This window comes from Schistocerca nitens, chromosome 5, assembly GCF_023898315.1.
Source record: "Schistocerca nitens isolate TAMUIC-IGC-003100 chromosome 5, iqSchNite1.1, whole genome shotgun sequence".
Lineage (NCBI taxonomy): Eukaryota > Metazoa > Arthropoda > Insecta > Orthoptera > Acrididae > Schistocerca > Schistocerca nitens.
In genome coordinates this window covers 756,797,207-756,821,903 of record NC_064618.1, presented here as the reverse complement: position 1 = coordinate 756,821,903, position 24,697 = coordinate 756,797,207, and the positions used below count along the sequence as shown (strand labels likewise).

The 24,697-nt window shown below is 44.4% G+C and overlaps 1 protein-coding gene across 1 annotated transcript in view; it reads right to left on the bottom strand.

Moving 5' to 3' along the window:
• Positions 1–24,697, bottom strand: part of LOC126260702 (odorant receptor 82a-like) — a 116,470-nt gene that overhangs the window by 71,117 nt on the left and 20,656 nt on the right. The window contains exons 3-4 of the mRNA XM_049958037.1: positions 15,591–15,827; positions 10,591–10,868 (exon numbers count right to left, since the gene is read on the bottom strand). Of these exons, the coding sequence (XP_049813994.1) occupies positions 10,591–10,868; positions 15,591–15,827 (515 nt within the window). The remainder of the gene's footprint in view (positions 1–10,590; positions 10,869–15,590; positions 15,828–24,697) is intronic.

Sequence of the window (24,697 nt, the reverse complement as noted above, 5' to 3'; positions counted from 1 at the left end):
AGAGGGAAAATTCATACGGCGGATACGTTGAACCTCTCGGCCACAAACTTTTCTTGAGCATCCAGAATTTTCAAGTATACAAGGAGGCAAACAACGCATTACGTCCAAAGACCTGGATGCAAAGCACGATCCCGTGCTACCAGAATCTTGGCCACTGAAGTACAAGCTTCAGTTTATCTGCGATTTCTTAGAACGGTCGATTGCAGAACATATGCGCGGAGTTGCGGAGAGTTCTCGCTCCTACCAAGTATTTAAGGACGCATCCCTTAGCACATACTGGTCGCAAGACACACAGAAGAGGATAAAACAGGAGATCATATTAGGAAAGGACTTTGAAGCGTCAGGATTCCGAAGTCCTGTCAAATTCTTCGAATCCCTGGTCAAAAAGAACCGGTTCTTGGATCAACCGTACAGTCCCAAGGAAATTACAAGGCACTGGTAAATTAAATTATCCTTACGGCAACTACTCATCGGTAGATGCAGTGATTTAGTAGAAGCTTTGAAGAGTGCATTGTGCGAACTCGAGTACGTGAATGAAATTCACAGCTCGCGGGAAAGAAGTAGAAATAATGACCGTAACTGGTCAAATTGGCCAGAGAGGAATGACGATGGACGAAATGGGGGAAAACGTCGATCGAATCGAAACCAAAATTCAGACTTCAATGGGAATAACCAGCCATGATGGGAAAATAGAAGAAGACGAGGAAATTATAATCATTACAACAACAACTACCGACGAAACGGAAACGGGAGAGAGCAACAGAACTCGAAACAGGGCCAACAAGATTCTAGGAACCAAAGGCAAGGCCACCCAACCCATTACAGGGATTGCGCAAAGAAAATTCAAACAGGAATTAATACACAGGCGCTGTGGACTCAGCTCAAAGCAATGCCGCAGAAACTATCGGAACGAGCGGTATTAACCTGTTAGAGTACTAAGATAGAAGAGAACTGCAACGGGAAGAGAAGGTGCAGTATGCAGATAGTCTCCACGAATGAACTGTTTAACATAATTTAATGTTGATATTGTGTTGCTTAGCATAATTTTCCATTTGTTCTACTTCGGTGTTTTTTTTCTTTTCTTTTTTGTTGTTGTCAATTTCCATTAGTTTCCAGCATGAGTCCTTGTTGAACGTGGTCAAATGAGTTGTGTATTTGTGACACCTTCACACCAACATTCAATGGCAGGTGACAGATTGAATTAAAATTGCAAGTTATACCTCATCAACCATTGGCACTTTTCGTGGCATGCCAAACCAGGCACGTTGCAATAGTGAGTACACCAAACAACTGAGTACTGCTATTATTTCTTTGGAACTCACAATTTTTGTCCGATTTCCACTCCTAGAAAGGTAAGGAGATCTGTAATCATTTGGCCGCAATTGAGCATCGTACTCTGTCGTAGCATTCTCGTAGAAGAGCCTTCACAAGTATCACTATGACCAATGGAATTGTTTCTGTTTACTTCCCGTGGTTTCTTGTACACTGCCCAAGGGACGGATGTACGTCACTTTTGTTTTTCGTGGTGTCAAGACGTTAAATCGTGTTATAGAGCATGTGCGTCTCGATTTTGGGATGTGTTTCGTATGGTGTTATCGGTCCTCACTTTGGGCGCGTTTCGACGCAAAGACTCTGTGTGTTAGGAGCCATCGCCTGTCGTGCGATGTAGCCTGTCTCGTGGTGGAATTTTGCCAGCGCGATGTGACGCGGTCGGCGAAACATCGTGTATAGGGAATTAGTACGGACAAGTGCAAGTCGCGGTTGAGTGACGAACCACAGACCCGTAAATAGGGAGCATAAACGAAATGATGGACCATGGAAGAGACTTACTTATATATGCAGTATACTTCTGTTTCATTTCAGCAGCAGCGATCCTGACAGAGGAGACAGGGGGCATCCTTGTACTGTGTAAAATTACGTGTACACAATCATAAATGCCACTACAAAGATTTCAGGCAAATCACCAGCACCTGAGTGAGTAAACGCACTTCCTGACCACTTCAGCGCAGCAGACAACACCACCAGACACCGAAAAATAAGAGAGGAGTATACAAGGAATGAAATGCGTGGAATTTCGCTTTGGTATCAAAGGCATAGGCTGGTAAAATAAGTTATTAAGTAGTATTGGGAGAAATCTGCACATTTGTTGGAGGATAGAGGTAGCGCCAGCGTAAAATTAGAGTACATGGCAGGAGTAGAACTAACCAGAAACTAACGAAAACACGTGGACACATAAACAAAGACACCTCATACCACATAATTTACATCCATACAACGTAAACAGGGTCCTGCAGTCAATGACTTTATTTTTGAATTTGCATCTTTAGTAATAAAAGAAATATAAATAAATAAATATAAAAAATGTATTCATCATTATTTTCTTTTCTGTAAATTGATTACATCGATGTAATGACATTTTTGAGAGAATGTGGTACTTGACCAAACTTGAGGATTGTGCAGACTCTGGAAACAACATGGCAGACTGGATGTCATGGCCCATCCCAGCCAGCGAAAGTCGAGCAGAGTGGGCAGCGTTAATGACTCATCTGTAGCAGCCCAGATGTTGGGGACCACCCACTGCGACTGAACCGGCCTGCCAGCTGATGCGCCTATGTCGCGCAGCCCCAGTTTAGGCAATACGTCTCAAGCCAGCATAGACAGCAGGACGCCACTGCATGCTGACAGCAATCCCCCAGTGGCCAATGACCTGCCAGGCCATTAATCGAGGGACAAGTAAGTCGTGTGGCACCACTGTCGACATGCGTGCTGAGCCTAACTGACTCAGCAGGCTGCCGAGAGTGAGTTGTCCTGTTGACAACAGGTGAGCTAATCCGATGTCCCGCACCAGCATGCGATTTATGATGCAGAGGTAAACAGGAAGAGCAAGGATGTCCCACGTCCCGCTAATGCTGAATGGATTTCGATGCCAAGGGGCGGGCTGCACGTCAAATGCAACACTGTCATGCCAGTTCCTGAACAGGATGAAGCCAAGGGTCGTGCTGCGGTCCATAAGCTTCTCAAGACACCAGATGCTACAAGACGAGATGGAACACCAGAGACGTCTGCCGCCACTTCTACCACGTCATGACCTGCGTCAGAGGCCATTCCTCTCAGGTGCAAATTGCTGTTCTTCAGTCCTACCAGTCACAGTTTGTGCATGTGCATAAGTGCCATGTTCTCAATTTGTGTGACATTTTCAATTGTAAAAATTTGTCTCCCCAGATACCCTTGTGGAGCGACCGATAAGATACCATTCTGTAAAATCATTATGTAATATCTTTTTGTGTTTTTGTATGTATCAACTGAACTGCCTTGATCGTGAGGGCTATGTTTGTTCTGCACATTTACTACTGCTCTCGACACTGATTATGTGCCTGCATTTGTTTTAATGTCATAGAAAATAATACACAAATTTACACAAGTTAAGTAAGAAGATAAACAGATTACTCATGTGATTTCCTTGTTCACTGAGAATTTGGGAATGTATGTGTTTGATGATTGAGACCAAATGAGTGATAGAGCAGGGGTAAATCAATGAGCACAGAACAGTTCATACTCCAGAACATAATAAATGATTGGGGACATTAGACATTTCTGACCTCAGGATATGGGGTGAATGTGCATATTGCTTTGCTGCAAGGTCTTTCAATCGCCTATCAAATGTTTAACGGAAGTCAGTGATGTAGCAATGACCTCTGGGCCAAACATAATTCATATCTCACAGCAATGTTTTCATGTACTCTTGCTGGCTTGCAGCTTCATGTGAGTGAATGACCCTTGGAATAAATGAGGCCAAGCTAGGATGTGTTTTAGCTGTGGGCAATCCCGATCGGCAAAGCTACATTTTTCACATATATATCTGTTATAAGGATGAGATTCTCCAACTATTTTCAAACATCTCCTCTGGTTCGTGTCACACTAAACATGGTTTGTGTCACACTAAACAATATTGCAGTGAGACATTACCCAAGCAGAAATCAACAGCAGGTAGAGGGCAGTGAGAGAGGACAAGTTACTCTCTCAACTATTTTTCGTATACGGAAAATTATTGAAGATTTTGTTACAACCTGATGCACCTTGAGTGGAAATCTAGAAAGTTAATGGCCTGAGAAGACTTTGATGGAGCCTGATAGGGCGCTAGAAACACGAGGTATTTTTACAATTCTTAGCTCGTAGAAACGGTATGTTGGGAGCTGATAGCAGTTGGTGGCGAGTCGATCCCTCAGTAAATCTTGCCGAACAGGCCCACATCCGTACAGGACACACATGGTAGCCCCTTATTAAGACAGGTCTCCAACAGAACAATGCCGTGTTACCTGCTATAGCGCCAGCCAAAGACTGGGCTGGGGGGCGACGGTCTGAAGGGATACATCTACACGGTGGAGCCACAAACCAGGCATTGTGTGCAGAGCCACATGTAATAAAAGTTTACAAGTTTTCGTGTTTGCCGATACCGCATAAAAGGCCTGTGAACCACTTCCATCGGCTGCCTCAGTTGTATAAGAAACTCCAGCATTTGAGAAACGTTTAGGGATAGAATCCTTATTACAACTCATAGCTAGGACTAACAAGCTGCAAGGCACAGGTGATTTAGATAAAGATCTTTAAGATTGTATCTGTTCGCTTGTTGCCGTGGGAACTGACACGACTTTGGAGAAAATCATCTTCCCCCTCTGTGAAAACTTAAAAAAGCCAGTAATCGGTCGTTTCTTTTTTTTCCCAGAGATGCAGGTTTCTTAACTCTTCCCCTTGTTCGACATGAATCTCTGCTGTCGTGTGGGAAGGAAGATTTGGCGTCTCTGGCTATGATCGGCTCAAGATGGGGTGAAGACGGTGTCTTTCGTGCGCTTTGGGGGAAAACGGATTTTTTTTTCTGTAGTGGTGCATAGCACTCGAGTGTGCGATTTTGCTCTGGAAACACTTCTAGTCGAGGTTCTCGCATGTGTGGTTGGTAGTTGGGACCTGTCCTGAGACTGACTTTACTTGCGAGTAGTTTAGACTTGGGAGCCTGTGGTGAAGTTCTTACTGTACCGACAGTGTGACTTCAAACGTCTCGGAGCGCTCGTTTACCGAGGGCAAACTTTTTTTTTTTTTTTTTTTTTTTTGTTTACCAGTCTTTATATTTGGTATCCTTGTGCGCTCTGGAGTATAAGTGAGCCAAATTGGTCCTTGGTACGACCAGCGAACGGGTGTGTCACACGCTGAAATCTACCGTGATTCTGGGGTGCTGGTAGAGAGTAAATTGCGATCGATCTGCCCAATCGCTAGACCGTGAGATTTTTGCATTTCTTTCATGGCCGCGATCGATTCACAGGTACCGCCTCAACGTCTCACCTCTGCGTCACTCATCTCGCCAGCTGCAATTTACATCGCACAAAGCAAACAGGGTAACGTACTGCCGCTACGGCATTGTCAGGGCTTACAGATCTCAGTCGCCACTTGCTCTCAGCTGCACCTATACAGAGAAAGTTCAGTAGATTTGATCAGTCAAAAGTCTGCTCAGCGTTATATCAATTCAAATTGCGTTATCCACCGTTTTAGGGCCAGAGTTAAACCGTCTTTGCCAACCCAGGATCCTTGTCCACTGTAGTCTTACAGCACCTGTTAGTTGTCTGCAGTATTCTATATATAAATTGTTTAACACACTTTATGTCTGTTTTTTCTTTTGAAAAGTAAATGTTGTTTGAACACTAAAAATATGCCAACACAATCAATCAGTTAAACAGTCCCCATTAGCTTTAACTTTCAATATCATCTCAATCTGTGACGTTTCCTCTTTCTCTTCCGTATTCTCCCTTTATTTTTGTGTCTAACAGATCCTTGAAACATTCGAATAATGTGACCAACGTCCATGTAAATGGGATAACTTCTTTCATGGTTCGACTTTTTAATGTTTTATGTTCCGTAAAACTTCCAAGGTTTTTATGTCTTTCTTGGTGTTGACGCTCCCTAGTTATCATTTCCTATGCTGCCATTTAATCAATTGCGTCATTTTAGCTACTCTCATCTCAGTGAAATACAGGAGTAGTCGTTTCAACAAGGTATAGAATTTCCGTTAAGTTGCCATGGTAGTATTACACACTGATGTAAGCTATTTGAACCGTGGTATAAACGTATATGGATTTTCATGATTTGGTCTACGACGCAGAAAAGTTTTACAGACATTTAGCCGGTTGGGGTGGCCGAGCGGTTCTAGGCGCTGCAGTCTGGAACCGCGCGACCGCTACGGTCGCAGGTTCGAATCCTGCCTCGGGCATGGGTGTGTGTGATGTCCTTAGGTTAGTTAGGTTTAAATAGTTCTAAGTTCTAGGGGACTGATGACCTCAGCAGTTAAGTCCCATAGTGCTCAGAGCCATTTGAACAGACGTTAAAAATAACTGTTTTAGTTACTGGAGAAATAAGTGTGTTGCAGGCAAAGGTATTATACTTTAATAGATTACGATACGTCCTAATGCCAAGCTCCTTGGAAAACTTTGAAAAAAGATGAGTCACATACAAAACATTTTTTTGTCAATGAGCATATTTTTCTTTTAATCTGTTGTTTATGAATTATGCCCTACGTTACTAAAGCAACATGTGATTGGATTGGTTCAAATGGCTCTGAGCACTATGGGACTTAACTGCTGAGGTCATCACTCCCCTAGAACTTAGAACTACTTAAACCTAACTAACCTAAGGACATCACACAAATGCATGCCCGAGGCAGGATTCGAACCTGCGACCGCAGCGGTCGCGCGGTTCGAGACTGTAGCGCCTAGAACCGCTCGGCCACTCCGGCCGGCCATGTGATTGGAATTAGATCTCCAGAACAAATCTCTTCCGCGAACTTTAAGTGTGTAATATCTCATAACTCTTACTTCTGGCGACACGACTAACTTGCGCAATTTATCGTTAGTTCCTGCATATTACAGAAGTGATGGAACAGTGCTAATCTGATGCGATCCACAGCTGATTCTTGTTGATATTAGCAAGAAACCAGCACAGATGTACTGATACTCTTTTGTTGTTTCACGACCTGTTTCATTCAACAGAACATCATCTGGCTACACTTCCAACAATCTTCATTGGAAATTTTCACAGATTTATGCCAACATCATCAATTAAAAAGCCTAGTTATCTCACGTAAGATAACTGTTCTGAAGTCATGATACTGGCATAACTCTGTATTTCTTTTGAATACTGTTGGCTGTGCACATGATGACGTTCTTTTGAACTAAATCGGTCGCGACATTATAAATTTGAATGAGTATAGCTGTGGTGGATCTTATTAATATTATTGGTCCAGCACTGCTCGCGCTGATGCGTACTGCCTTCTGGTACCAGACACACAGAATTCCAGAACGTTTCAGTGTTGAGGTGCCGAGTTTGGGGAACACTCGTCCGATTTTATCTTCTGTTGTGTGTCAGGAGTACTGTGTAATTTACTCCAGTCACCTCTAGTAGTGTGCTGATTGCCTGAATCGATCATGCGTTTCACATCAGGACACAGAGCTCTGTAACTTTGAACAGAGTTGGTAAGTCATTACCCTGAACGTATCAGGCACGCAGTGAGATTCAGGGCAGGCTGTTTGAAACTGCAAATTTAATAGAACGTCAATGATAAATTTTTTTGTTATTTGTTCTCCGTATCTCTCGGATGTATTGTGCACTAAACTCATAAATAACGGGTCAAAAATATGTTTGGAAACTTCCTGGCAGATTAAAACTCTCAGCGAGGCAGGAACTCTGACCTGGTATACCCCTTCAGTGACAAAGCTGTTACTGACTGACCTTCCCAGGTACTGGATAGGTCAGTCAGTAGCATCATTGCCACGAGGCGCAGGCACTGGGTTCGATTGAGTTCCTTTCCCACTGACAGTAATAATCTGCCAAGAAATTCAAAACAGCTCTAACACCACTCTAGAGTGAAAGATTCATTGAAGAACATACTGCTTGACGTAATACAGGGTGTAGCAAAAATGAACGGCACAAATTACAGGAGACATTCCTTGTGTGAGGAAATTGTGTTGTATGAAAATGAGTCTGAAAAAGCTTTTTTCATATCACAATTCATTTTCTACAATTATTTATGATGGGAACCACAACACCAGCAGAATGCACCAAAATACCACACGCAACTCTTTGTCAGAGTAGAGGTTCAATATACCCACCATGAGCATTGATACGTGCATCAACCCGCCGTCGTAGTGAATATCGAATGCGCTGATGCGTCCCTGGAGTACTTCGTACATTTCCGCAGCCTTCCATAACACGTGCACGGAGACTCCGAATATCTTGTATTGGGGTTCCATACATAAGATCTTCCAAATGCCCCCACATATAAAAGTCCATGAGTTTAGGTCCGGGGAGCGTGGAGGCCAGGCAGTTGGTCCATCTCTATCCATCCATCTGTCACCGAATCTATTATTTTGAAGCCGTCGGACATTAGCACTAGAATGAGGAGGTCCTCCACGGTGGCCGGCTGCTGTGGCCGAGCGGTTTTAGGCACTTCAGTCCGGAACCGCGCTGCTGCTACGGTCACAGGTTCGAATCCTGCCTCGGGCATGTATCTGTGTGATGTCCTAAGGTTAGTTAGGTTTAAGTAGATCTAAGTCTAGGGGACTGATGACCTCAGATGTTAAGTCCCATAGTGCTTAGAGCCATTTGAACCAGCCTCCACCGTGCATGAAATGCATATTTTGCTTCACTGCTACAGACACATTTGCTAACATTTTCTACGAAATTACTATAATGCTTGGGTGGAAGAAAGTGAGGATCTACCAAAACAGTCACCAACAATGCCTGGCCAAACATTGACAAAAAAATCTTTGGTGACCTGCTTCAACAATTGCGTGAGGATTGACTTCTGCCTGTACATCCGATTGTGAAAATTTAGAATGTGACCTCGTTGAAATGACGCTTCATCTGTGAAGAACAGCCTTGCACTGAAATCGCGGTTGACACTTTGTTGAATAAATCATTCGCAGAAGAGTACCGGTGCACGTAAATCAGCTGACTTATTTATATAAATGATATGCCCTCTAGTATTACGGGTAACTCTAAAATATTTCTGTTTGCTGATGACACTAGCTTGGTAGTAAAGGATGTTGTGTGCAACAGTGACTCGGTTTCAAGTAGTACAGTACATGACCACAGTTCATGGCTTGTAGAAAATAAACTAACGTTAATCACAGTAAGACTAAGTTTTTACAGTTTCTAACACGCAGTTCAACAAAACCTGCAGTTTTAATTTCACAGAACGGGCGTATGATTAGTGAAACTGAACAGTTCAAATTTCTAGGTGTTCTGATAGATAGTAAGCTGTCGTGGAAATCCCACTTTCAGGATCTTGATCAAGGACTTAATACTGCCATTTTTACTATTCGAACGGTATCAGAAGTGAATGATACTTCGACACGAAAATTAGTCTACTTTGCTTATTTTCATTCTCTTATGTCATATGGTATTATATTTTGGGGTAATTCTTCCCATTCTTCAAGGATATTTTTGGCGCTGAAACGGGCGGTTTGGGCAATAAGTGGTGTGAGTTCACGAACCTCTTGTCGACCTCTGTTCACGAGTCTGGGTATTTTGACATTGACCTCTCAATATGTATATTCCTTATTGTCGTTTCTTGTTACCAATATTAGTTTATTCCCAAGAAAAAGCAGCTTTCACTCGGTTAATACTCGGCAGAAATCAAACCTGCATTTGTATCGGACTTCCTTAACTCTAGTGCCACTCTAATTCAAAAATCTTAGCGGTAATCCACGCGCTTTCAACTCGAAACTGAAGAGTTTCCTCATGGGTCACGCCTTCTATTTTGTCGAGGAGTTCCTTGAAAAATTAAGCTGATTCTTGTTGTATTGCTGATAGCTTTTACTTAAACTTATGGACTGACTCTTTTTAGGTTCATGAACATTTATTTTTATCTGTTATTACTTTTATGTTGTAATTTCATGTACTGACACGTTCCATGACCTTGGAGATTTGCTCCTCAATTTGGTCCTGCTGATTTTGACGCGTAAATAAAAATAAAATAAAAATAAAAACCAACAAGGAAATTAGAGATACGAGTATTCATTCGTTGTAGGAAGCTGTTACCCCATTACAATAGGTGAATAATGAATTCACGCGCTGTAAATGGCATGGATACAGCTGGTCCACGTGTAACACTCGACAGACAGTCATTAGGGGAAAACGAGTTCTAACATAGAAACAAAGCGTTTTCAGGCCCACGTTCATACAATATAATTTCTTTGTCTACAGATGAGGAATGTGTCCTGCAATTTGTGCCGAACATATTTTTGTTGCACTCTATATAACTCGCTGTGCGGGACCAATCACGCCTCGATGTTTGTTAGTGAGGTCATTCTATAAACGGAAACGGACTTTCTAAATAGTATGATTCCTTTCTCTCATTCAGTATTCATACATAGAATTGCTAGTGGAAATTAGGCGTTTTAGGTTAATTTCTTCTTCTACCTTTCTTTATTGTATGAATCAAGAATTCCTTCATTGCTATGGACTATATGACAGACCAAGAAAGCGATTAACAGATAGTTGATCCTGACTGCATGCCTGCAAGTGCCCCGCGGTAGCCCGCTTCACCTGTCGATGTCGCAGTGGTAGCAGACGCACTCGGCCAGCCGGCGCCTCATCTCGCCCTCCACGTCTGCAGACTCGGCCGCTTCTCTTCGCTTCTGGTCGTGGCTGGCCGCCAGCCCGGGCTTTGCTTCGCCTTGAGGGCCGCACACGTTGACCAGCATGAGGTTGAGCAGCTGCAGGTGCGCCGCCTGGTAGATGATGAGCGACACGAAGAAAGCGTCCACGATGCACGAGATGAGCGCTCCACACAACAGGCCACCAGCCACCAGCGTGTACACCACCTGCACACGGACACCGCTCCATCAGCCCTGTATCCGACTGGATTTGGTACTGCTTTGAATCTTCTGATAGGTTTTCTATCAAAGCTGCTTAACGGATCATTTCAAAGGATAGTAAATCTTTTGTTAATCACCTCGAAAAAGCAAAATTATTAAAGATACTTTTTCTTTGTTTGCAGGTACAGTCGACAAAATAAAGCTGTTGGCACGGAAAATGGGTAGGTCTCAAACCGGGCATTCTCGGCATGTACAGAGAAACACCCCCGTGATGTCCTTTATTGGGTTTTGCGTGATTTACCGAAGCCGCCAAACAGTTAATTATTGTGATTATATGACCGTGTGCTTAATGGATGAAAGGATATCGGTTTTTTCGTGTGCTTTCGGGGGTATTTCAACCGAGTGCTGCTGTTCTGAGACGGAATAGTTAATCATTGAAAGTTTATCTATTATTAAGAACCATAAAGGTTACGATATACAAACTGATATGTATTTTCTACTAACACACAAATTCTGAGACAGTTGCTACCTTCGCCTTCCACGTTTAATTACGGTTACATCTTTTATTGGTTACTGATTTTTAAGTATTTCGTCACACGCAATGATGATGGTTAACATTCACTACAATCCATGGTTGTTGCTGGCTGACACGGTTGACGCGAAACACGTAATCCGGCACTTGCCACTTTTGTTTTTATGTCACTCGCTAATCGGTTTCGATGAGGGTCAACCCCACAACGATCGGGGGGACGCGCTCATTTGTCATACTCCGGTGAATTTACCGTTTACTACTCACTCGACCACCATTCTTCCCCGTCTCTCCAGTAGTACAGCTCACTCAACACTAGTCTCACTGCCTCCTGCAGTGCTCGACAATCGACTCCTGTTTGCTATCGACATGGGTGTCGCATACTAGCATCTATGTTTATGGGATCATGGATCCCTTACAACAGGCACCCCACAAGTTGTGGCAAGACTTTCGCTCAGTAAATACCCACATTGGGTTACAGCGGCAACATATTACCTTACCAACGAGATGAACTACACACAATAGTCAAAATTAATACCAAACATTACACAGAGAAGTATAGGATGTCCACAGCGATCGGGAAATACGGTATGTAGTGATTTGAACGGCAGCGCTAGATGCCCTTCGAAGGAGCTGTTAGTGTTGCTGTGTAAATTGCTCAAGGTCTGGTCGTCATTTGTCAGAGCTCGGTTCCGACATATGGTCAATATCTTTTATGCCCCGTCGTCGTACTGCCAACGCCCTTTTCCTGATAGCTTTTCTTGTGTTGATGAATACACGGGTGCACATTATTTTTAATCTTTATAGAGGGCTATTCTAGTACGAGCTAACAAACTCGAACATTTTAAACAAAATATATCCTAGTTATTTTAAAGGGATTCGTCTTATAGGAGTAGGAGACTCTTCATTGAACGTGGAGTTCGGAGGTTTGTCTACTCTGTGAAGTGGAACAGATGGCGATCTGTGGCTTAAGACCGCAGTGCTGGAGCACGCACAAGTATTACGGAGCAGACCGTACATCGAACAATGTTGAACATGGAGCTCTGCAGCAGACGAACACAGCATGTGTTCACATATCGATTCAACGACATCGTCAGTTACGATTGCGGTGGACACGGGAATGTCTTGTTTCGAGGTCGATCAATGGAAACGTGTCGGCTCTTTGAGTGAATCACTTTTTTGCTGCGGTAGGTCTATGGTCGTCTCCGCAAACGCCGTAATCCAGGTGAATGGCGAGTCGAAACGTGCAGCGGGCCAAGGACGCAAGTTGGTGGGAGCAGTATTATGCTATGGGAGACATTCTGCTGCGCTTGCATGGAACCTGTGGTATTAATCAAAGACACGCTAACAGCTGCGAAACACCAGCATCTCTTCATGCCTGATGTTCTCCCCGACAGCGAAGCAGTTTTCAGCAGTATAATTGTTCACGTCCCGAAGCCACAGTCGTTTGAGGAACATTATAGTGAACTCATGTTAATGTCTAGAAGACGAAATTTGCCTAAAATATATCCTATCGAAACCATCTGGGTCGCTATCGGGCCGTATAATAGGGTTCGCGAATCAGCAGCAAGTCATTAACGCGAATTACACGAACTGTTGGTAGAATGCCCCATACCTCCACTAACCTACCAACAAACTGTGTGATCCCTGATACGCAGAATCAGTTACGTATTTCGTTCCAAAGAAGGAAAAAGAAGCTATCAAACAGGTCGTCATAATGTTTTGGGTCATCAGTGTATTATCATCATAAAGTCCACACGATAGTCGATGACAATCACTTACCACCTTGTAAAAAGTCCGTGACAGGCTTATTCTCACCAAATCAACGATAGTCATGGTATACGTGCTGAAGTCGGAAGCAGAAGATGAAGAGGTAGAAAAGTATATGAGGATATTGAACGGGTAATTCATTAAGTAAACCGAGATGAAAATCTGTTAGCCACGGAGGATTGGAATGCTATTGTAGGGAAAGGAGAAGAAGAAAGGTAAACGTGAGAGTATGGGGTTGGTACTAGGAAAGAGAGAAAAGAGGGACTAACTGCGTTCTGCAATAAATTGCATCTGGTAATATCGAATATTGTGTTCAACAATCACAAGAAGAGGAGGTATACTTGGAAATGACTGGGAAGTACGGAAAGATTTCAGTAAGATTACATCATGGTCAGGCAGATATTTCGAAATCAGTTACTGGATTAGGGCGCACCCAGGAGCAAATATAGAATCATATCACAATTTAGTTGTAATGAAGAGTAGACGGAAGCTTAACGGAGTAGTCAGGTAGAATCAATGCTCAAAGAAGTGGGATGGAGAAGTATTAAGTAATGAAGAGATACGCTTGAAGTTCTCTGGTGCTGCGATACGCAATAGCTCACTGGGAAGCTCGGTTGAAGAGAAACTGACATACCTAAAAATGGCAATCACACATGTTAGAAAGTATTACATAATTACAAAGAAGAAAACTGTGAAGAAACCATGGATAACGGAAGAAATACACTACTGGCCATTAAAATTGCTACACCACGATGATGAATTTAACCGACAGGAAGAAGATGCTGCGATATGCAAAGGATTAGCTTTTCAGAGCAGTCACACAAGGCTGGTGCCGGTGGCGACACCTACAACGTGCTGACATGAGGAAAGTTTCCAACCGATTTCTCATACACAAACAGCAGTTGACCGGCGTTGCCTGGTGAAACGTTGTTGTGATGCCTCGTGTAAGGAGGGGAAATGCGTACCATCACGTTTCCGACTTTGATAAATGTCGGCACGTAGCCTATCGCGATTGCGGTTTATCGTATCGCGACACTGCTGCTCGCGTTGGTCGAGAGCCAATGACTGTTAGCAGAATATGGATTCGGTGGGTTCAGGAGGGTAATACGGAATGCCGTGCTGGATCCGCATGGTTGTAACGGACCGTGCAGCAACGTCTCGATCCCTGAGTAACAGATGGGGACGTTTGCAACACAACAACCATCTGCACGAACAGTTCGACAACGTTTGAAACAGCATGGACTATCAGCTCCGAGACCATGGCTGCGGTTACCCTTGACGCTGCATCACAGTGTTTCCGTATTATGTCCAACCCCTGCACTATATTCATAATGATCATTGGCCACCATAAGACTCAGTGTCGGGATCGGGTGGTGTCGTACGTGATAATTGAGAGTATATGAGCGCAACAGAGACGAATTCTGGTAACCATAGCGGTCAAAAAAAAAAAAAAAACACCGACATACGTAAGCGAGTGCATGCCGGAAACAGCGAAGCTGGTCGGCTGCTCCCAGGCTGAATCCAGGTTCTGTTTACAGCATCTTGATGGTCACATCCGTGTTTGGCGACATCGCGGTGAACGCACATTGGAAGCGTGTATTCGACATCACCATACTGGCGTATCACCCGAGTTGATGGTATGGGGTGCCACTGGTTACACGTCTTGGTCACCTCTTGTTCGCATTGACGGCACTTTGAACAGTGGACGTTACATTTCAGATGTGTTACGACCCGTGGCTCTACCCTTCATTCGATCCCTGCGAAATCCTACACTTCAGCAGTATAATACACGACTGCATGTTTCAGGTCCTGTACGGGCCTTTCTGGATACAGAAAATGTTCGACTGGTGCCCTGGCCAGCACATTCTCCAGATCTCCCACCAACTGAAAACGTCTGGCCAATGGTGGCCGAGTAACTGGTTCGCTACAATAAGCCAATCACTACTCTTGATGAAATATGGTATTGTGTTGAAGCTGCATGGGCAGCTGTAGCTGTACACGCCATCCAAGCTCTGTTTGACTCAATACCCAGGCGTTTCAAGGCCGTGATTTCGGCCAGAGGTGGTTGTTCTGGGTTCTGATTTCTCAGGATCTATTCATCCAAATTGCGTGAAAATGTATTCACATGTCAGTTCTAGTATAACATATTTGTCTAAAGAATACCCGTTTATCATCTGCATTTCTTCTTGGTGTAGCACTTTTAATGGTCAGTAGTGCACATAGCTGATCCTACTCACAGCAGTCTGTAACTGAGTGATGTACCGAGTGATGTTTTTAACCCCATAACAAGTTGCCAAGAGACTAGTGTTTCGTGAGATAACGCTTCCGTCTGATGAGCGAAACCTGCAAGAGTGAATTAAAGGTGTGTACCACCTGTAGCTTTTTCATCTCAGTATTATCACGGTCAGTGTACGAATGCTGGAAGCTACCTCGTAGACGGGCGTCTGCGTGAAGGAGAAGGGGTACCAGACGTGCGCGGGCAGCCCCACGCTGTCGCGGCACTGCACAGTGCCTCCGCACGCGTGCGTGCGCGCGGCGGGCACGACCGCCCAGTAGAGGCAGCCGCTCAGCGCCACCAGGATGCGGGCCACCGACACGATGCGGCTCTTCAGCGCCGTCCACTGGAACACGGCCGCCTTCTCCGGCGCCAGACCCCGGCCGTACTCCTGTGGACAACACGTTTTGTATTGCGGGCTGTGCTTCGACTTCGAGTCTCGACTACTGCTACACGATTGTATAGATGATGGACAGCAATATGTAAACATCAGAAACACCATACATTACCATGCCTGATGTGGTGTAGGAAAAACAATTGCATCCAAAATTGTTTCCAGTCTTCTCGGAAAGGATAAATACATGTCCTGGGACTCTTATACCATTCTCCCTACAAAATTGCGAAGTAGTTCAGATGACGACGACGGAGGTAGATAGCGAACCCGCACTCTTCTCTCCACAGTATAGGGTGATTATAATTAACGTTAAACTTCCAAAACGCTGTAGAAATAACACCATTGGTCATAATGACGTAAAACTTCAACGGAATATTATCGGAGTAGGGGGGGAAACGTATGGCAGAAGAAAAAAATAAACTGAAAATTGATCAATGGCGCTTTATGTGTCAGAATACGTAAAAGAAAGCCGGCCGGGGTGGCGAGCGGTTCTAGGCGCTACAGTCTGGAACGGTTGAAATCCTGCCTCGGGCATGGATTTGTGTGATGTCCTTAGGTTTGTTAGGTTTAAGTAGTTCTAAGTTGTAGGGGACTGATAACCTCAGAAGTTAAGCCCGTAGTGCTCAGAGCCATTTTTGAACGTAAAAGAAAACACCTGCCATGGGCATGACCCATTGAAGATGGTGTAAAAATGCCGGGTACACGGCTTTTCTTCGTTTCGCGTCTGCGACGTTCGCCATGACTGTCTCAATGTAGGATCGCGCTCTGCTTATAAAGCTGTATTACAAATGGTTCAAATGGCTCTGAGCACTATGGGACTTAAATTCCGAGGTCATCAGACTCCTAGAACTTAGAACTACTTAAACCTGACCAACCTAAGGACATCACACACACCCACGCCCGAGGCAGGATTGGAACCTGCGACCGTAGCGGTCAAATGGCTCTGAGCACTATGCGACTTAACTGCTATGGTCATCAGTCGCCTAGAACTTAGAACTAATTAAACCTAACTAACCTAAGGACATCACACAAATCCATGCCCGAGGCAGGATTCGAACCTGCGACCGTAGCGGTCGCTCGGCTCCAGACTGTAGCGCCCAGAACCGCACGGCCACTCCGGCCGGCCCGTAGCGGACGCGCGGTTCCAGACTGGAGCTGTATTACAAGAATGATGACTGTGCACACGTCGCTCTGCAGAAGTTCCGGACACTGAAGGGTTTGAAAAAAGGCGTTTGTCCGATGACTGCCGTGGGTCTTGAGAAAATGATTCGGAAATTCGAAAAGACGGGCTCTTTTGGTGTGCCATCTGGTAGAGGGAGGAAACAAATTGATTCGGGGTCAGAAGAAGCAGTGGCCACAGCAGTGCAGGAGGTGCAGAGGTGTAGTGCACGGAGAATTGCCCGAACATTGGACACACCCATGAGGACGATGCGTAAAATCCTACGGTATATCCTTCTTTGCTATCCATTCAAAACTACCCATGTGCAGGAGTTGCTTCCTGTTGACCTGCCAGCAAGAGAGACCTTTGCTTTGGAATTTCTTGCTCGCGTGGAAGTGGACAATGATTAGCCGTGGAAGATTTTGTGCGCAGACGAAGCCCACTTCCATCTGACAGGGTATGTCAATAAACAGAATTGTCGAATATGGGAAACGGAAAATCCACACGTAAATCAATTAGTACCACTTCATCCTGAAAAGGTCGCTGTGTGGTGCGATTTTACGGTGTCATTTCTCATAGGACCATATTTTTCCGAAAAGACAGGTGCTTCCGGTCCTGTTACCTGTAACGTCACTGGTAAGCCCTATGAAAGTCCGTTGCGCTACCACGTCATTCAAGCTCTCCAACAGTGTGGATGAGTGGACGGGATGATTTTTATGCAAGATGGCGCGCCTCCGTACATTGCAAGTCCAGTTAAGCAGCTGCTGAAGCGCCGTTTTGGACATGCTAGACTTATCAGCCGCCATTTCCCTACAGCCTGGCCGTACCGGTCACCTGATCTTAATCCGTGTGACTTCTGGCTGTGGGGCCATCTGAAAGATGTTGTGTTCAGTGTTCAAAATGGTTCAAATGGCTCTGAGCACTATGGGACTCAACTGCTGAGGTCATTAGTCCCCTAGAACTTAGAACTAGTTAAACCTAACTAACCTAAGGACATCACAAACATCCATGCCGGAGGCAGGATTCGAACCTGCGACCGTAGCGGTCTTGCGGTTCCAGACTGCAGCGCCTTTAACCGCACGGCCACTTCGGCCGGCGTGTTCAGTGTCCCGATTGCAAACTTAGTTGCACTGAAGGCACGCATTGCGCAACACATTCCGAAGATGACCCTGGAAACACTTCTATGAGTTACGGAGCATGCTGTTTCTCGATTTCAACTTGTTGCAGAAAACGATGGACAGCATTTTGAACATGTATTGCGCCAGTCACACGGAAATAAATAATCCGATTTGATTTTGATTCATGCCTTTTATGCGGTTTTTGGCCTCAGGACAATTAAAAACCGATTTTTTCCATCCGATGTGATATGACTTTGCCACGGTGGATGGACTTACGTAACTAGCAGTATCACAGATGTACACCCACGTACACTGTGTAGTACAGTTTGTTTAACGTCAGACGTACACCTTAGGCATTGTTGTAAGTTTGCCATCTATTGCTACATTTTTTAACTATTTATTTTTCTTCTGTCACACGTTTTTCCCCTTCCGTTGCATTTTGACGTCATTATGACCAATGGCGTTATTTCTACAGCGGTTTGAACGTTTAACTTAATTATAATCACCCTGTAGATCGCAGAACCTTCATAACACTGAGATGTGGCGACTGTGGTGACCAAGGGGGCTGTGACAGTTCATCCTGTTACTCACCAAACCACTCGTAGACGATACGAGTTGTGTGGGCAGGGGCTTGTCTTCTTGAAGCACAGCGTCTACATTAGGGAACAAATATTGTACAATGGGTAAGGTATCCTCGTCCTGAGGAGTGATCGAAGACACTTTAAAAACAATAAGTTGGTTAACAAAACAATTCTCAACTAAAATGTCCTTAGATGAACATCCACCAACTACGCTACTGGGCATTAAAATTGCTACACCACGAATATGACGTGCTTCAGACGCGAAATTTAACCGACAGAAAGAAGATGCTGTGATATGCAAATGATTAGCTTTTCAGAGGATTCACACAAGGTTGACGCCGGTGGCGACACCTACAACGTGCTGACATGAGGAAAGTTTCCAACCGATTTCTCATACACAAACAGCAGTTGACCGGCGTTGACGGTGAAACGTTGTTCTGATGCTTCATGTAAGGAGGGGAAATGCATACCATCAGGTTTCCGACTTTGATAAAGGTCGGATTGTAGCCTATCGCGATTGCGGTTTATCGTATAGCGACACTGCTGCTCGCATTGGTCGAGAGCCAATGACTGTTAGCAGAATACGGAATCGGTTGGTTCAGGAGGGTAATACGGAACGCCTTACTGGATCCCAACGGCCTCGTATCACCAACAGTCCAGATGACAGGCATCTTATCCGCATGGCTGTAACGGATCGTGCAGCCATGTCTCGATCCCTGACTCAACAGAAGGGTACGTTTTCAAGACAACAACCATCTGCACGAACAGTTCGACAACGTTTGCAACAGCATGGACTATCAGCTCCGAGACCATGGCTGCGGTTACCCTTGACGCTGCATCACAGTGTTTCCGTATTATGTCCAACCCCTGCACTATATTCATAATGATCATTGGCCACCATAAGACTCAGTGTCGGGATCGGGTGGTGTCGTACGTGATAATTGAGAGTATATGAGCGCAACAGAGACGAATTCTGGTAACCATAGCGGTCAACAAAAAAAAAAAAAAAACACCGACATACGTAAGCGAGTGCATGCCGGAAACAGCGAAGCTGGTCGGCTGCTCCCGTGCTACTGTCGTAATCATCTATGAAAAGTGGTTGAAGGACTGTGAAAACACAGGTGGGCACAAAGATGTCGGACGTCACGCCTCAGAACGCATACGTAGGAGGCTTGCTTGCTCAGTGAGGCAGGATATGCGGCGATCTGGCGACAGAGTACAGTGCTTGCTCAGATACAAATGTCTCGGAGCAGTTTGTTGAATATAGGAGAAACGTTTACAGCTGCAAAGTTTTGTAAAATGATACAAACACAGCTTCAGTTTTGAGCAACGCATTTCCAGTTCTTAATTCATTTTCTCAACATTCTCCCATTACAATTATCAAATCTTTGTAAGCACTAAACTGTGACGTCAGATTTTTGTGATAATTTGACTTCACTGTGACGGAGTACTCCAAAATCATACCATTTCTGTTTCTTTTTCATTGCTGCGATCTCTCAGCTTATGGAGTAACGAACAATCATGGAATTATATTGTCTGACGTGAAGTACAGGCAATTTGATAATCCATATTTCTTGACTGAAAAGATACTTGGGGTTTTCAATAAAAAACGCAACACATTTTATTTTCTCAGCCAATTTTAGACTAAAAAAATTTGAGATATCGTGGGATATTATCGTTTCACCTGCTACAGCTTAATAAGGTTCCGAAGGGTGGCGGTGCCTCACGTAACCTTCAGAATGGCATCTGTAATGGAGTTGCGTTCCAAGCAGAGAGCTGTCATTGAGTTTCTTCTGGCAGAAAACCAAAGATATTCATGGGCGCTTACAGAATGTCTACGAAGACTAGCAGCGAACAAAATCATGGAGTCTGTCATCATTGCAACAAGGTCGTGCATAGCCGTCTGATCTTCCGCGTGCCGACCGGCCGCATACAGCTGTGACTCCTGCAGTGTTGGAACTTGCTGACTCTTTTATTCGAGGTGATCGACGGACACCAACAGAAGCTTGGCTGCTCAACTGGACGCCTCTGGGGCAATGCTGACACAATCGTCACTAGTTGGACTATTAAAAGCTATGTTGCCAATGGGTTCTTCATCCACCCTACTGCCCGAAACTCGCAACTTCGGACTTCCTTCTGTTTGGCCCAATGAAGGATGCGGGTAGCAGCACGTGGGTGTGGATGTTATTTATGTAGCAAGACGTTGCCTCCAACGTCGACCAGTCGAGTGGTACCACGTGTGCATACAGGCCCTCCTGGTAAGCCATTGCATCGAATGGAGATTATGTACGGAAGTACGGTTTTGTAGCTAAAGGAGTGGGTAATTGGAATCCTAAATAAACCCTACCTGCTTTCAGAAAAAATGTGTTTCATTACTTGTTGACGTCCCTCGCGTGTGGAGGTGGAACCAAAGTACTAAAGAGGAGACTTAGTGCACGAGAAACACAATCTACACATAGAGGCTGAGTTTACAGATTTGAATATCTTTACGGATGTGTAGACATATTTCCTCCTACTCGCACACCTGGCGAACTAACGCTAAAGAGAAAATTAAACACCGTTAAGGTATCTGTAGAGCACTGAATGGATGTAGATGTAGATATAGATGTGGTGAAAGCATGAACTCCACGGCTAGCTCCAATACGATGGGGATCTCTACAGCCCCATGAGTGGCACAGAATAACACCATCAACAATGTCACATACTTCCACTACGTGGGAGACCGTGGAGGTTGCCTTCGATTTCAAATCAGAAAATAAGAACAACACGGCACTACTTTTGCTCTGGTTATCGACGAAATACTGGTGAAAATGTGCTCCACAACGCACGTTACATTCGGCTACCTTATTTGGGTGTGGAGACGGGTGACTCATAATGAAGCAGATAAATGAAGAGTTGCCCAGAGCTTGAATAAGACCATGTCAGACTCAATTTTCTCTTGTCATAGGTAGTCAGATGCTGAAAGCATTCTGGCAAAAGTCTATTGCCATATCAGACAAAGACACCCATACTGTATAAAGTACAAGGACCGATTAAAAAGTTTCCGTTTGAGGGCGTTGTCGCAGTTTATATGCAAACCAGCGCGCCTCCGTTGCGAGTGTATTAGCACTGACATACAAGCAAGGAACATATATGGAACGCAAGTTTTTGATCGTCCCTTACAAAACTGCCATGAACTCTTAAGATTGGGTTGAACACCATAGTGCTTTGCTAGACAAAATCCGATTGGATTTGATGTGTCCTTGCCTTCCTCTGAATTCTGAACGGACTTACTCGGTCAGTCGTATAAAAACATAATGTTTAATTTGGAGTTCGAATAACAAAATTGGGAATTATCGCATTAAGAACTCATTGAAAGTTAAAAGCGACAGAAAAAAATGGTATGACCATGTTAGCACTTTGTTGTGTTGGCAGAAGAGCTAACATCGTGTTACTAGAGGAGGCCGAAATGCAAGCGTTTTAGCTAACGCAGGCTGGCGTGAGGAGGGAAGAATATACTGACGTGAGGTCTTGAACATGACAAGGAATTAGAATTCAGAAAGCGGACGTAATTAGTTGATAATTTTAATCCATTAATGATGAACGCCGCTCTTGACGGTACATGATTCACAACATTGTCTGTACAGAATTCATTCTAATTACTGAATATGGCGCCTTGCTAGGTCGTAGCAAATGACGTAGCTGAAGGTTATGCTAAACTATCGTCTCTGCAAATGAGAGCGTATGTAGTCAGTGAACCATCGCTAGCAAAGTCGGCTGTACAACTGGGGCGAGTGCTAGGCAGTCTCTCTAGACTAGACCTGCCGTGTGGCGGCGCTCGGTCTGCAATCACTGATAGTGGCGACACGCGGGTCCGACGTATACTAAGGGACCGCGGCCGATTTAAAGGCTACCACCTAGCAAGTGGGGTGTCTGGCGGTGACACCACACACTTATTTTTGAGTGACTCGATTTACAGTCATTCACTAAGCGATTTAACCCCTGAGCAGTAAGGTGTTAGTTATTTACACTTCATGTACCATAGGCCAACTGAACGACTATTTTTCATCGAAATGATGTGGATCGAGTCGGTTTACAGAATATATACAGATATTTACTTTCGTCAGTAATGAACATATGATTTTATTATTTTTTAGTCCTACTTACACAACTATGAGTAACAACAGGCATTTTGCTGGTTACTCGTTTTCATATAAAATTTTTAGCAGCATGACTGTAGTTTGTTGTTGTTGTTGTTGTTGTTGTAGTCTTCAGTCCTGAGACTGGTTTGATGCAGCTCTCTATGCTACTCTATCCTGTGCAAGCTTCTTCATCTCCCAGTACCCACTGCAGCCTACATCCTTCTGAATCTGTTTAGTGTATTCATCTCTTGGTCTCCCTCTGCGATTTTTACCCTGCACCCTGCCGTCCAGTACTAAATTGGTGATCCCTTGATGCCTCAGAACATGTCCTACCAACCGATCCCTTCTTCTAGTCAAGTTGTGCCACAAACTCCTCGCCGGCCGCGGTGGTCTCGCGGTTCTAGGCGCGCAGTCCGGAACCGCGCGACTGCTACGGTCGCAGGTTCGAATCCTGCCTCGGGCATGGATGTGTGTGATGTCCTTAGGTTAGTTAGGTTTAAGTAGTTCTAAGTTCTAGGGGACTGATGACCACAGCTGTTAAGTCCCATAGTGCTCAGAGCAATTTGAACCACAAACTCCTCTTCTCCCCAATTCTATTCAATACCTCTCATTAGTTATGTGATCTACCCATCTAATCTTCAGATTCTTCTGTAGCACCACATTTCGATAGCTTCTATTCTCTGTTGTGGCGTAACAAGCTAGTCACGCCACACTGAGGAGGAAGCCGAAAGGCACGCGTACACACACGCCGACTGGCGTCAAGTCTGGAACAGGATACGTTATGACTGCTATAAAGAAAATACGTAGCTTTGGAATATACTTAACTTTTAATGCTTCCTTTGGTACATCTCTCTTGACTATACAAATGAGACTCGTAAGATACATGCACTGATACAATTGGCGCCTTGCTAAGTCGTAGCCATTAACTTAGCTGAAAGCTATTCTAACTGTCTCTCGGCAAATGAGAGCAAAGGCTTCGTCAGTATAGTCGCTAGCAACGTCGTCGTACAACTGGGGCGAGTTCTCGTACGTCTCTCGAGACCTGCCGTGTGGTGGCGCTCGGTCTGCGATCACACAGTGGCGACACGCGGGTCCGACATGTACTAATGGACCGCGGCCGATTTTAAGCTACCACCTAGCAAGTGTGGTGTCTGGCAGTGACACCACATTCTCTTCTTGTCTAAACTATTTATCGTCCATGTTTCACTTCCATACATGCCTACACTCCATACAAATACTTTCAGAAACGACTTCCTGACACTTAAATCAATACTCGATGTTAACAAATTTCTCTTGTTCACAAACGCTTTCCTTGCCATTGCCAGTCTACATTTTATATCCTCTCTACTTCGGCCATCATCAGTTATTTTGCTCCCCAAATAGCAAAACTCCTTTACTACTTTAAGTGTCTCATTTCCTAATCTAATTCGCTCAGCATCACCCGACTTAATTCGACTACATACCACTATCCTCGTTTTGCTTTTGTTGATGTTCATCTTATATCCTCCTTTGAGGACACTGTCCTTTACGTTCAACTGCTCTTCGAAGTACTTTGCTGACAGAATTACAATGTCATCGGCAAACCTCCAAGTTTTTATTTCTTCTCCATGGATTTTAATACCTACTCCGAACTTTCCTTTTGTTTCCTTTACTGCTTGCTCAATATACAGATTGAATAGCATCGGGGAGAGGCTACAACCCTGTCTCAGTCCCTTCCCAACCACTGCTTCCCTTTCATGTCCCTCGACTCTTATAAATGCCATCTGTTTCTGTACAAATTGTAAATAGCCTTACGCTCCCTGTATTTTACCCCTGGCACCTTCAGAATTTGAAAAAGAGTATTCCAGTCAACATTGTCAAAAGCATTCTCTAAGTCTACAAATGCTAG